At 35.3% G+C, this 15,510-nt stretch overlaps 1 protein-coding gene across 1 annotated transcript in view; it reads right to left on the minus strand.

Moving 5' to 3' along the window:
- tmbim1a (transmembrane BAX inhibitor motif containing 1a) overlaps window positions 1-15,306 on the minus strand; it is a 23,392-nt gene extending 8,086 nt beyond the window's left edge. Inside the window, exons 1-3 of the mRNA XM_067459254.1 lie at window positions 14,922-15,306; window positions 782-1,011; window positions 258-328 (exon numbers count right to left, since the gene is read on the minus strand). Coding sequence (XP_067315355.1) covers window positions 258-328; window positions 782-998 — 288 coding nt within the window. The 5' untranslated portion in view covers window positions 999-1,011; window positions 14,922-15,306. The remainder of the gene's footprint in view (window positions 1-257; window positions 329-781; window positions 1,012-14,921) is intronic.
- Window positions 15,307-15,510: the final 204 nt, after the last annotated feature.

The raw sequence follows: 15,510 nt of genomic DNA on the forward strand, positions 1-15,510 counted from the left end.
ATATATATATATATATATATATGCTTCTCCCGAACTTTGTTAATAAAACACAATTTTTGCATGAAAACCTATTCTAGAAGACCCCAAATAATAAATCAACTTAATTACATAACATGTTATTAGCATAATATTACCTCTTTAATCTTACATAATATATTATTAGCATAATATTACCTCTTTAATCTAAAATAAAAACAATTCTCATGAAACTCTTTTACTTTGAAGATGATGCTGATTATAGAAAAATGGTTCCTTACTTTCCGTATAAAACTGTGACGAACACTAGTACTCTCAAATCCTCCTGCAGTGGTAAATCCTTCATTGTCACCTGTAACAAATCATATTTTCAGTGAAAACTACATTTCTTGAAGCTTAAAACCATGATCATCTGAACAAAGATTAAAATAATCTTAATATTTATTGTGGGAAAATTATATTAATTTTCTCGTTTAGCCATAATTCAACACTATATTACTGGCCTAACAACAACAACATCACTAATCTGGTAAGAGCTAGAATACAGGGACTACATTATGAAAAATGATAATTTCAGTTAAAATTAAATTCAATGGACATGATCTGCTAAAATTACATTTCCTGAAAAGTAAAAATTTAAGTAATGAACCACTTCCTAAGCCACTTGAACCAATTTTGCTACAACATAGTAAGCTGACCTGGATGACCAGAAAAATATTGTTCTACTTACACGTTTCAGGAGCATTAACACTGTGATAGTAAAAGCCTATTAAAGTGAAGATTTACAATAAATCATACAACTTACCCATACCAGGAGGAATGACAGGGATCACTGGTAGACTTGGTGGCGGGTATCCCGCAGGCTGTCCTCGGTATGGATCATTGGGCTGTGGGTAAGGCGGTTGTCCCCCGTATGCATTGAAACCATATGGAGGGGCAGAGGCAGGGTAACCTCCCCCAGGCTGAGGGTTTGAGAGCAGCCGGGATTCATCGTAACCCGGAGGGAAATCTGACCTTGACATGCTGCTTTAAATCCTGTTGGGTAGATAAGATAAATGACCATTATGAAATCTATGATAAAGTATTAAACAGGTAAAACACAGTATAAACTAATCGGTAAGACTTTCCCAGCTTACAGCTAACATAACATCCCTATCTATTTGGGAAAGCATTATTACTGAACATTCAAAACGAGGAAGCGTTGGTGTGGACTTCGACGGGCCGCGATTTGGCATATCCCAAGCGGTCTGCCCTGTTGACTGTAGAAAAGAGAGGTGCACTTCAGGAAAAAACATCACAGGTCTCTCTGAAATGGCATTGTGCAGAAACCACATGTCCATTCTACTTTTCGCTGGATGCTCAGTGAAGGCCAAGATCTGCAACTGCCTCGGTGATGATCTGCAACAGCTAGCTCCTTATCCACTGCAGCTGGTTTTCCTGAGAACTCACTGCAGGAGGCCTCAGACTCCCTTACTCCCTTGACATGACCAGACACCCAAGTAGAAGGTTGCGGTGGACATAATGTCATGGTCATCCGCAGTGGTTGAATCAAAGGAAACTAGGTCACGAACATCATCAGGAGGGCGAAGACCTCTTCCACAGAAAGACACAGGAGACCTTGAACGGCCCGGCCCGCACACTCGAACGGTGTTAACGCGTGGTCACCTAGGTTGTCTTGTGGCTCGACGATTGGCTGACTTATTTCTCTGCAGAAAGGACAGTCAGTTATATCCAGACCAGCACTGCTTCTGCATGAACTCTGCCAAAGCAGAACATGCACGCTTCATTAGTGCATCCTCTTGCCAGGTCGCAGACAATTCAGGATATTTGTTTTGTGGCAGGTTGGTCTTCGCAAAACACTTTTGTTAGATTTTAATGCCTTGAGATCCCATCTCTTGCACCCCTCGTTCTGTCTGTGTACTGAGATAGCAGCCGTTCTGGACTGGCTGTTTGTCCGCGCCGGTCCCGTGAGCTTTCATTAATAAATATGCAGAGTCAGTTGGCGTGAGAGCATGATATTCATCACTTTCAATGGATGGAATCTCCTAAATGCAAATTGTGTCATTGTTTTGGAACACACCTGCTTATTTTTAACCTTAAGGCTAAAATTCATACTAAAAGCTAAAAAACGAAAACAATTATTTCAGGGCGCCTTTAATGAACCTGAGCGACGAGTTATATAGTGGCATGCTCAGCCCCTGGCTTGTGCTCTTGCATGTCATTGGCTGGTTAATTTCACCAGCGCGATGTAATCAGGCTTTTAATATTTGTGATAGGAGGGGGATAACCCCATAGTGAACATTACTGGAAGAACATTTGTTCATAACTTTGAGAACATTAGCTAAAGTTCTGAGAACATTCCCTGTTAGCTGGGTTATACTTTGATCCATCCCATTTATCAATTATTGAACACAGGCCTGGGGTGTGACAAGATATAATGCTACTGGATCTCTGCCAAAAGTGAAAAGCTGTCTCGCAACATCAGCATTATGGAGTTGAGTTTGTGGCAAACCCTTTTACAATGCGTGTTATTATATTATATTGTTCTGTGTTTTAGTGCATATGAAAATTCATACTCAAAAAGTAAAACTGAAGTGACAATTATTACAATATGGGCTGTCACGATTCCACCATTAAATCCAAGAGTAGAATAACCGTGCATTTGGTAACGCATATAAAATCTGACTCGGTTTTTTGTTTCATATCCTAAGTGTTGCACTGTTATCATTTACATGTGTGGAGTGCATCTTAGAAGATCGATTAACAAACTCCTGCAAATGCTGCGAGTTATAACATTCATCTGGGAACGCAACGTGTGCCATTTCACCAGATTTGTAAATCATCATAAAACCTACACCAACACAGCAAAATGCATCAATATGTTTCTAAATATGCTAATTGTTGTTCATCGCGATTTCAAAATAAAAGTTTAAAGTAACTCTTGCTCTGAGTTTGCATGTTTTGATGTCCACTGCATGTTTTGATGTCCACGTGTTATTGTTCAATAAATTAGTGACAGCATTTCTATCGTAAAAAACTGGCCAAAGATTAAGTGGACATTTAATTCAAATGTAAAGTGTAATTAAGTGTAACAACAATCATCAGGCTGTTTGTGCCCTCTACATGCATTATAAGGTAATAATACCTAATCTAAAGAAGCTGATTATGTTATAGGCCCACTGAAGTGCCTTGAGATGTGCAGCATTATTCAATGTGTTGATGTAATTTCCCATAAAACAGGAAGACAGGGCGAGACATATGAAGCAGCCCCTCCCATTTTTTTTAAATAGCCAATAGCGCTTTGTTTATACTATATTGTACATACGACTTTCAGTCAAGAAAAGACAATAAAAATAAATGATTTTTCCAGTCATATTTTGCACTGAAATTTCTTTAAAATAGTGTACAAATATCATCTCATTCTCGTGAAGCCAATATCCCAATATTGTCCTGTGAGCTAAGCATAGTCGCACCCCTACTGCCTATAACTGAGCTTAAGTCTAAATAATTTCTCAAGCAAGGAACGACTTTCTGTGCCCTGTTTACATGCATACTCTCTCAGCACTTTTCAATAAAAGCTTTCAATAATAATTATAAAACACCATAGTGCACAATCCCAGTAGAAACCCACTTTTTAAAGGAACACTCCACTTTTTTTTTTAGAGTCCCTTAGAGGTAAACAGTTGAGTTTAACCGTTTTAAATACATTCAGCCGATCTTGGTATATGGTGGTAGCACCTTTTAGCATAGCTTAACATACATCATTGAATCGGATTAGACCATTAGCATCACGCTCAAAAATGACCAAAGACTTTATTTTTTCAAAGATAATATTTTGCCTATTTAAAACTTGACTCTTCTGTAGTTACCTTGTGTCCTAAGACCAACGGAAAATTAAAAGTTGCAATTTTTAGAACGATATAGATAGGAACTATTTTCTCATTCATGCGCAATAATCACAGAGCTTTGCTGCCATATCATGGGCGCAATGATATTTCGCAGCGTCTGAAAGCACTCCTTAGATACGGTAACTTCCAATATGACTGGTACTAAGTTTGTGTATTTGCAGAGAATGCACTTTTACGGCAGTAAATCTGTGATTATTACGCAGGAATGAGAAAATAGTTCCTTAGTCATATCGGCCTAAAAACTTTTCATTTTTCGTTGGTCTTAGTACATGGTGTAACTATAGAAGAGTCAAGTTTTAAATAGGAAAATATTGAAAGTCTTTGGTCATTTTTATGAGCGTGATGCTAATGGTCTAATCCGATTCAATGATGTATGCTAAGCTATGCTAAAAGTGCTACCGCCAGATAGAGAGATCGGCTAAATGGATTCAAAAACGGTAAAACTTAACTGTTTAACTCCAAGGGACTTGGAAAATAAGCCTATTTTCAAAAATAGTGGAATGTTCCTTTAAGTGTAACTTTTAAATATTCCAACTATAAAATCAATTAGAGCATAACATTATGCAAGAGGAGAGACATACAGTTCAAATGGTAAAAAAATTATTAAAAATGAACTTAAATCATTACAGTGTTGAAATAATTAGAATATAAAAAAATAATTGTATTATAATGATTCACACACTTTGTTACTCAAATGTATAACTTTTTTTATTATTAATAAATGATATTGCATGATCAACAGCCTGATAATTTTTTTTGTAATATGTTCCTCTATTCCTGAAAATCCACCTTATCTGTCAGTGGTGTAACTGGTTCCCAATTGTTCTACAATTATTGCTCTATATAATTTAGTTAATGAAATGGAAAAAGCAGGCAAAATAATTAATATAGCATTGCAGGGGTGAGATTATCAGCATTTCATTTTTGAAAACAATTCAGACGTAAATGTAATATTTTGTCAATTAATCAAGGAGGACATTTCTGAGAGCACTAAACTTATATATAACAGAATATCCTTCCTGCTTCAAGTTCAATGGCTTTTCCCATCAAGACTTCAGTGGTTAAGATAGCCATGTGGCTGTGTAGGATTTGAGATGTCCAGATGCAAACAAAAGATAAGTGGACATAAATGAATTCTGCAACTCAGCCTACACCCAGTACAAGTCTACGCCCAGTGTTCTGAACGGTTTCTTTCCATTTGAATCCCTACAATGACATGCCTAGAATACACAAACTGAGGAAGTTTTGAAAATTAATGATCTTGGAGTAGTAGATCTCCTTATTGCATTTATAAGCACACAATGAGCGCACAAAAATATTGTGCTGAGGACATCATGATACAGTGGGCTCCACAAATATTGGCACCTTTATTAAATATATGAGCAAAACTAACTTTTTTTATACACTAAATGTGGAATAAATGAAATGTTTTGGGCAAAAACATGTGCCAAATTACTGGCACCCCTACATAAATATAACAAACATTCCATATGGTATGTTTTTAAGCTCACCTTAGTAATCAGGAACACTTAAAGATAGGGTAGGTAGGACTGATCTAAAACACTTTTGTCGAAATTTGTTTAAACTTTCTTTATATGTCAATACATAATTAAAATGTAAGTGCTCTGAAAAAGAGAGTATAAAAATCTAGTAACTCTAGACTGTTTAATCTGCAATAAACACAGCTCATTATTTTCGTTCAGGACGAAACAAATGATTGGCTTGGGCGACTGTCACTCTCTCTCGCTACCATGGCAACCACCGCTTTCACTACAGGTGCTGCCCACATGCGCAAGCATTCAAAATGCACGGTGCCGGGTTTTGCAGTCAGCGAAGGCAAACAATGCAAAAAAAGGAAGACAGTAGGCCTACATGTAAAGGCAATGCAAGAAGTCTTTGGATAAACAAAGAAATCAACCGCGAGTAAATATGGGCGTGGATGGTGAGAACTGAGGGACCTAAAGGGGCTGAAAAATGACTCATTGCTGGCTGTATTTCTGCTGGACAGGTAATCTTTCATTTTGATTACACATTTTTTCGGTTTATGTTTTCATGAAGCATGTATCACTAGAACATGTAGCTGCATAATATAGCATAACATTACTTAGCATAAAGTTACAATATTATACACCTAGCAATTAGTAGAGAAGATAAATGCTCAATATGTTTAGCTCAAGTTGATAAGTTGATGAACGGCGTAGTGTTCATGCGTTTGGGGGGCGTGGCTTTGGAAAGAGCCCAGAAGGGAGAAGGTGGAGCGAATGGAAATAATGAGCTGTCTTTAAAACAGTCGTGAGAGGTCTACAGACACTCAAATTTTAGACTTTCTTTTTTAGAGTACTTACATTTTAATTATGTATTGATATATAGAGAACGTTTAAACAAATTTGGAAAAAAAGTTAACCAATTCTTACCTACCCTACCTTTAAGTGCAAGTTATGACTTACTGTTTCACTGGGGTATAAATATGAACTGAAACAGGCCAAAATCCTATAGTCATCCATCACTATAGAAAAAGACATTAGGAAACAATAATGTTGTGTGACAAAAGGTTGTTCAGATGAACAAATCATGAAATAACTATAAAATAGGCTAACATTTTATTTGTTGGAATACTGATTTTGACTAATCTAGTTTGAATCAACTAGAGAAGGTAAAAATCTACCTGGAAGAGAATGTGTGTCTATACTGAGGAGGATGGGCTTGTCAGGAAGCTTTAACTGGGCAGTGTTTAGCGGTGGGTCATATAGTAAAAATATATCACAATTGTTTCCAGGAAGATTACGATTTACAGTTCATTTTCATACTGGTTTTATATAAATCAATGAGCAATACAGCAAAACTATTTTGCCTATTTAAAAAATATAGCCTTACATTTTAACAAAAGAAAAAAGACAAGAATGATAGACTATTTAGACAAATTTAAAGGAGAAGGGTGAGAATGAAAATATGAAAAAAATATTTTCATTCTTGTCTCTTTGTTATAAAAATAAGAACAAAAGAAGCACATTACAAATAATAGGTTAAATACAATATAATAAACATTTTCTCCCAACTGTTTATGTTCACTTAAAGGGATAGTTCACCCAAAAAATGAAAATTTGATGTTTTTCTGCTTACCCCCAGGGCAATCAAGATGTAGGTGTGTTTGTTTCTTTAGTAGAACACAAATAAAGATTTTTAACTCCAAACATTGCATTGTGCCAGTCATATAATGCATGGCAATGGGGTGTTTTAGCACCACTATGAGAGTAAAAAAAATAAAATAAAAAATAAAAATACACATAAGAATCCATATTAAACCTGTGGCTACACATTGATGTCTTAAGAAACGAAACAATCGGTTTCTGTGAGAAACCGAACAGTATTTATGGTATTTTTTTTTACCTCATATCAGACAAATCTCATCCAGAATTCCCAATGCCTTTACTTCCGCCGGAGAAGGTCAAAATGATGGTGCGATTATAGGTGCACTTCACATCATTTGGCCAATCCATGCAGGCACTAATAATGAGGATTCTAAATAGAAATCTATGATCGCACCAGGTTTTGATCTTCTCCAGCGGAAGTAATGGCGTCGGGAATACTAGATGAGATTCGCCTGATATGAGGTAAAAAACTAAAACAAATACTGATCGGTTTCTCTCAGAAACGGATCGATTTGTGTTTTAAGATATCAATGTTTTATCAGAAGCTTCTGTGTTTAATATGGATTCATATGTCTGTGTTTTTTACTCTCATAGAAATACACCCCATTGACATGAATCAATGGACCAACGGTTGGAGTTACAAATCTTCATTTGTGTTCTACTGAAGAAACAAACAAACCTACATCTTGGAGGCCCTGGGGGTAAGCAGATAAACATCAGATTTTCATTTTTGGGTGAACCAGGGCTGGACTGGTAATCTGGCATACCGAACATTTGCCCAGTGGGCCAACGCACTTTGGAGTCGGTAGTGTTTTTAAAATAAAAAAAATAAAAAAATTGTACCACTGACAACATGCAGCAAAAGCGGCCTATTGGTTTGTCTTCTGAATTGACAAGCCGAAGTGCGAGAGACCTCCCCTCCATATTACGCGCTTTTCTTCTATTTATTTATTAGTATTTGAGCGCATGGAACTGCAAAGGCAAATATCCGCACAACGCAGCCGCTGACGAACGTACGCTGCGTTTAAATGCTGCTCTATACGGCACTTTGACTCCGACTTTTGTTTTATACAATCGTATGATATGGAAACATAACAGGTTCTGTGTTGACTCAGCTGAAAACAGCCGCGAGCATGTAATTCATGATGAGGTAAATTGGAAAACGGCAACACACAAACGTTTCACTTTAGCAGAACCACAATTTACATTGCAGCTAACAGCAAGAAATATGGTGTTTTGGTAGATACATTTATTAAAAATGTTGCTATATTACTTAAATTAATATTGCAGAATATAAATCACTTTTATAGAGGCTGTTTTCATATTTTCTACAGGTGTTTACATTTTTTTACTTACAAATATAATAGTTTATTATATATGTTTTAGAAACCATATAGCCATATAATGAGGAGCAAGGTTTTTACAGTCTATGTTTTTTACCCTGTGACTACCATGATCTTACATTTAACCTGATAACCGTCACGAGGACGAGGACGCACTGAAGGTCTCTTTGTTTAAATTAGCTCAAAATTACTATCAGATGTAAGTAATTACCTTGACAAACTATACATCATTAAAAAGATCTAAGACTAAAGTTTAATTTTTTTTACCTCTGTTTTATTCTCAAAGTCTTATAGTGACCGTAATGTGTTAATATGTTCCAGGAGTTATGAATATGATCTTGGGCGTCGCTACCTTTTGATTGTAATATGCGCGTCATTTGCTCCCATTCATAAAAAAATCCTCCTTGGTCGTCATGAAGACACTCGACAAAACAACTTCCCTCAGGGCTTTTACTTCAAAAGTGTGCAGATGTGGAGAAATATTGATAGATTCTCACACGTTTGAGTCAAATTTCTATACAGAGAAGTATTATTTATTCAATCTTTATCCAAAATCCGCGGATGTATGATTATGAGAGCAGTAGGCTGTGATATGCTGTGTTTTCAATTCATTCTGGCAGCCGGAGGGCGCTGGAAAGCTGTACTACTGAAAATTCACCCCATGGGGAACACATGAAGAACAGACACACCATGTGACATTCAGGAAGTATCTGACATATGGACATATCCACACAGCTCCCTGGGATCGTCAGATCGCTATTTTATGCAGATAAACACGTTTTAAGACAATAAACAAACAATCGCGGCAATATATGGTTGGTCTGTGTTCTTTATGCCATGTTGGGTGGTTTCATAATAGATGATATTTATAATGCAATGCTATTCCACATAGCTTTTAACATTGTATATTTTCTGTCAGATTTTTTGACCCGAAGCTATATGAGATCACATATTGTTATATAAAACACTCTACATATAAAATATAAAGTGATATGAAGCAAGTTTTGAATAAAACATGATTTTAATCGTATAAATTGTTGTTTTGCTGGTGTGCTAAGCTAACATGCTAGCTTGCCCTAGATGCACCTGCCACTGAGTAAATACTTTATTTTTATGAACATTTTCTAAATGTAAAACTACTGAAATGCTTATTTGGACGAAATGCATTCAATAGAGTCTCAGTGAGGGTAAAGTGAGAGGTTTGATTTAGAAATGAGGTTTGAATAGAACAGTTTGAATAGAGAATCGTTAGTAATTATAATGCAGACAAAAGAATAATAATTGGAGCCATAACCAGTCCGCAGAAGTGTGAATGCCGGGGAGACAAACTGAATGGGGCAGTTTGCACCTCTAAACAATAGAGGCAATACAGCGACTGAAAGCTGAGAAGATGTGGCAATAAACATCAGTTGATATTTCAGCGATATCTCAAAATAAAATCACATGAAACGATCTTGTAAAACGTTTAATAAAATGCAGAGTTTTAGACTGATCATCTTCAGATCTGAAATATAACATGGTCAGACTTGTGGCTTTAGCTGTAGTGCATTTCTAGATTTCTCCAAGGCCCACTTCAATTTTATTTTCATAAAGATATATCATACAAATAAATTTCTAATAACTTTACAAAACTTTGAAGCTTATTATAGCTTTTTTTTATTATAAAAAATATTATCATTTTGACTTTACAGTAAACTGCCAGGTGTCTGCTTTCAAATGAGACCATAATTATGCTTTTAGTGCAAAGGATTCACAAACTGTATTTGTTTTAGTCTGAGTATACATTTCTTAGGATTTTTTCAAAATTTAGAAATCAGCTTAAAACTGATTTAATCATTAAAATTAACTGATTTAACTGATTTAAAACTGATTGATCAACTTAAAGCTTGAAACTTGAAACTGGCCTACAGTTAAACTATAGTCTATAAAACAGTTTTAAAGTCTGGATCTCATAAATTAAGGACAAAGCTTTTTTTTTCCTCTTTAAAAGTTTTATTAACTTTTTTTAATAGATTTAATGAAATTTAATAGCCTCATGAAAGATAGATATCAGTGTCTTACTTAAATGATGTGTTAGCTCTTGAAAAATATGATTGTTCAACCCAAAAATGTGATCATTTAGTCACCCTAATGTCATTCCAAACCTAAATGATTTTTTTTTCTGTGTAGCATAAAATAAAATAAAATAATTTGAGTCAGTTTTTTTGTTTAAACAATATTCAAATGGTAGCCTAACCAAAATGGCTTGGTTGCCAACATTCTTCAAAACATCTTATTTTGTGTTTCACAGATACAGGTTTAAAATGACACGAGAGTGAGTAATTGATGACAGCATTTAAAAGAAGTAAATTTACTTTACTGCATCCTAGCTCAAAATCATCAGTGTTTTACTGCCTTGGGCATTTCTGTGTGACAAAAAAAGCAATATTAAGTTTATCTGAATTTGTAGCAAATTCGATTATATCTATCATTATTTGTCCTTGTCTTAAATATACTCCAATTTAAGGCCCCAACCCCAGCAAAAACATTCACGGGGAACTCATGGGCCGGATGCGCTGGGTATTCCAGAGCCGAATTTTAGCCCCAGTCCAGCCCTGCGGTGAACTAACCCTTTAAGATATAACTGACTATGTTAATGTAAACTTTGCCTTTGAATGTTTAAACGTAATAACATGTGAAAAAACTCGCATTCATGAAGTGTTTAACAGGCTTTTAGTGTGCGTGCGCTTCGGGTGTACATACTCAGAAAAGCGCAAGTCAGAACAGCTTGTGAATAAAAATTAACTGGAAAGACTTTAAAACGCGTGCAAATAATAAACTTTAGTGATTGTGAAGAACTGCCGCTTTGTTGATAAATATGTGATGTGAATGACGCTGCGTTGTACAGTATTGGGATTTGGGTGCGGCACCTTGACAGAATGTGGACTGCATGATAGTACAATATTTCTTCAAATGTTTCACCGTCGGTTTTGCTCATATTTACCAAGGGTGCCAATATTTGTGGAGACCACTGATTTTGTGACTAACGGTATGGTTCATGTCACTTACAGTGTAAGCCTAATATGGAGGCAATTACATGGACAAAATATGGAAACCTCTACATTTTGAACTGGAACTCTGCCCCTATCTTTATGTACTTTACAACAGTGTTTTTTATATATACTCTGGCAAAAATGATTGAAATTTAAACTGCACAATTATTGTGGCTATCTCAAAAATAATACAACACTGTAAACCCTAATGTTGTCTTTACAAATCAAGTAATCTTGACTAAATATTACTAGTTTAGTCCATAAACTCAAAAATATAAGTTAGTATAACTTATTAACCTACAAAATACATAAACTTAAATTTCAAGTTGTATGAACTCAAAATCATTATTGATTAAAATAGCTCACTCTGGTCTTGCTTTGATGTGATTGGTCATGCAAGGAGTTCTGTCTGGAAACAAGAACTAATTCACTGTTTGGAGGACATTTACACAATGTGGTCATTTTCGCCTCGTCTGTTGCTGATTCAAATTAAGGTGGAGACTTTTTCATTGTGCGCAATCTTAAATTCGGTAAGTTAAAATTTACTAAACCTAACAATTATATGTAAACTAACTTATAACTAACCGGATTGACTTTATTTCTGTTGATGAAATTATTTCTGTTAATAAAAATAATAGTTTAGTTGGAAGTCACCATGATAGAGATAAGCGTTTGCTTTAGTTGGGCTCTTGACCCTTGACTGTGTAATAAGTGGTTCTTTGGCTGCTTTGTGTTTGTGAGACACATTTGCTAAGGAACAAAAAGTCAAGAGAAAATATCAAGTGATGTTGTTTATTCATTGATGATGATAATAACATCATCATGTATTGGCAGAATCCTTGATCTCATGCAGAGTCTAATGCTCTGATTGTCGAAGTGGTTATTATTAGTTTTGAAGTATTAATACTAATAGCCATGAGATCCTTCACTGTTGAGGTAATTGAAAAAAAAATTGTGCACAAAATGTTTAAATCTATGGCATTAGTTAGACACACACAGACATCAAGAATCCGCGTAAGAATCTCTACAATGGTGACAATCAAAAAAATAAATAAAAATAATCCGATAAACAGATCAACTCTGAACATAAAACAAGCTACAAAAACTTCAGAACAAAACAGCCAAAGTAAAAGCAAATAGTACAAATCAAAGAAAATGCTTCACAATTCAGAAGCATTATTTATTCATGCCGCAATGCATGTTGAAGTTTTGATTGGTTGTACCCAGCATGGTGTACTGAACCTCTGGTGTACCCAGTTTGGTGAACTTATAAAATGTATGTACAGTGAACGTGAGCACTTACGTTAAGTGAACTTAAATATACAAGTTTTGCGAGACTCCATTACTCAATTGAATTGAGGGAATGAGTTTACTCAAATTAATTGAGTTAAATCCAGGTTTTCAGTGAAGGATTAATGATCAAATGTGTAATAGCCACGATCAGATGATGAATCAATAATGCTGACCCGCCAAACTGGTTGCCACTTTCCCTCTCACAGTTGTGATCACAGCAAAACAAAACAAAAAAGAACCAGCACAAACCACATTTTAAAAACAGAAACAGCCAGTCTTCCTAGAAACAGCCAACAAGGGCAAGGCACAGTCCATGAAAGGCCTTACAGTGAGTCCTTTGAAAATACCTAGTAGTTCTTCAGCAACTAAATTTTCCTATGCTTAGGTTTAGGAAGTGAGACCTGGAATTTGAAATGTTACTTCTTTTTTGTGTGTATACAGTATTTGAGGGTCAGGATCAGTACTTCCTTTTATCAAACTTATGTAAAGCAGCTCACACAGAACCACACAGTGAGGTCAGCATGAACACGTGACACACATCTCTTTCACTAAGGAAAATCTTATTCAACCTAACTCAAAGTCTAACCTGGCTGAATCATGGTGTCATTTACTGAAAGTATCCTGGGAAAAGGCGTTTCTACATTTCATGTTTGGGGAGGAGTGACTGACAAATTAAAATCTTTAAAGATCAACTAAACTGAGTCATATGCTTTTGCTAAATGTACCAAAATATTTCAGTTTATGTGACAGAACTCTAAGAACAACACTTTTACTTTTACTTTCAGACTGCACATTGAAGGACTTTTCTTATGTATCTGCCTCTAGGTAGGCTACGTATAATGTTTACAAAAACATGGATGGTGCTATGTAATTCAAGCCAGACTGGAAAAGAATGTCTCCATTCTTGCTTCAGCTCAACATGGCCAGCATGAGTCAAGCAAGCCCTCCACACACTGTTACATCATTATGTACTCTGCTAAGCAACCCTTTAAATTTAAAGTGGAAAATAAACGACACTTTCCGTACCGGTCCACCCTGATAAATGAGATTTGCCAAAAAGGTTATGAAATCAGTAATGTTCAACTAAATATTGCACAGAGATAAAGTTAAAACTTTAACTATATTTCTTTCTGACAAAATTGAGCAGGCACAGTGGAATTTATATACCATATCTGTATTGAATAGAAAACATTATTAAAGAATTAGTTCACCCCTAAATTAAAATTCTGTCTGTTAATTACTTGCGCTCTTGTTGTTCTGAACCCTGTAAATCTTTGGAACACAAATGAAGATCTTTTTGATGAAAAAGCCTAAATTAAATCTGTCATATAAAGAAAATCTTCAGAAAATTTGGACTAAACCTCTGGATTCATATGGATTATTTTTACTTGGATTATTTGTATTTTATTATTTTATTAACTTTTTGAAGCCTCAAATTAGTAGTTGCGTAGACAGTCAATGGAGGGACAGAAATTGCAGATTTCCTCAAAAAGATCTTTGTGATTTGTTATTCATCTTCAACACACAAAAGAAGATTTGTGTTCTGAAGATGAACGAAAGTCTTACGGGTTTGGAACGACATGAAGGTGAGTAATTAATGACAATTTTAAGTTTTGGGTGAACTAAGTTAAGCCTTTAATGTAGCTAATTACATCGAAACAACAAAAACAGGCTGTGTTTGAAGCTGCATAAAACGTTTCCCATCATAATTGTTCCATTACTAAAAGTGTTGTTGTTTAGCTACAAGCTAGGCAGCTCAGAGGTTTTAAAACAAAGCCACGGACAGACTGTGCAAGACGATCCAATTCCTAAGGGACTGAAGGGCATTTTAGTGGTATCTTTATCTTACTCCCATATTCCTACATTATAAGTTTGTATTTAAAATAGACTAGAAGTCAATTAAGTTACGAATACATACGTTAATTGGAACATTAGTCGGTTCAGTTATGAATACAGGCTAAAAAATAACGACTAAAAGTCGTGGTCTAGAGCTTTTTTTTTTTTTTGCCGTCATCTTGAACATGTTCACATCTTGCCCTCACTCACCCTCGCAAATATTTACCATGGTAACCGTAGTTTCCGCCTAAATAAAAGTTCCAATAAATATTTTACCACTGTAAAAGCTTAATAGATTAATCAATCGATGAAAACCCCTTTTGAATAGTTGTTTTATGTTTTACAAGAGCACGTGATGGTACAATATAACAATAATATTCTTACCAAGCGCTGTCTGAAATCCAGAAAACTTTATACGATCGATGTCGACGCTTGGAGAAAGAAATATCCTTCAGTTTAAGTATATTTAAATAAAAACCCGTGAGTTGACACCAGGATCCACCTTCTTCACTGTCAGTTCAACAAGCCAGCAGTCCGTCGATGACGTTCATTTTAATGGTGCTCGTAATGCTTACAAACCAGCAGGTGGAGTCAAAAGAGCCTGAGACGTATTGCGGTTTCAATAATCTACAAAATAGCCGTTGTAACAACAAAATTATGCTTTGGCCCTGAATAAAATGAAAACGACACCTAAATGATCTTGTCTCTCTGTAGTGTTCTCTTTATAACGCTTCACCAAAACAACTCTGTCGAGGTGTGGTGAGTTGACACACCCATAAAACATTTTTGTATTCTCAGAACAAGCTGTGATGTGAGCTCGTTCGGTCGCTTCCGTTGGATTACAACAGGTGGTGCTAAATTTCTATCATAGACTGTAAAAAGTGTATATATATATATATATATATATATATATATATATATATATATATATATATATATATATATATATATATATATATATATATATATATAT

Source organism: Pseudorasbora parva, chromosome 12 (genome assembly GCF_024679245.1).
Source record: "Pseudorasbora parva isolate DD20220531a chromosome 12, ASM2467924v1, whole genome shotgun sequence".
Classification (NCBI taxonomy): domain Eukaryota; kingdom Metazoa; phylum Chordata; class Actinopteri; order Cypriniformes; family Gobionidae; genus Pseudorasbora; species Pseudorasbora parva.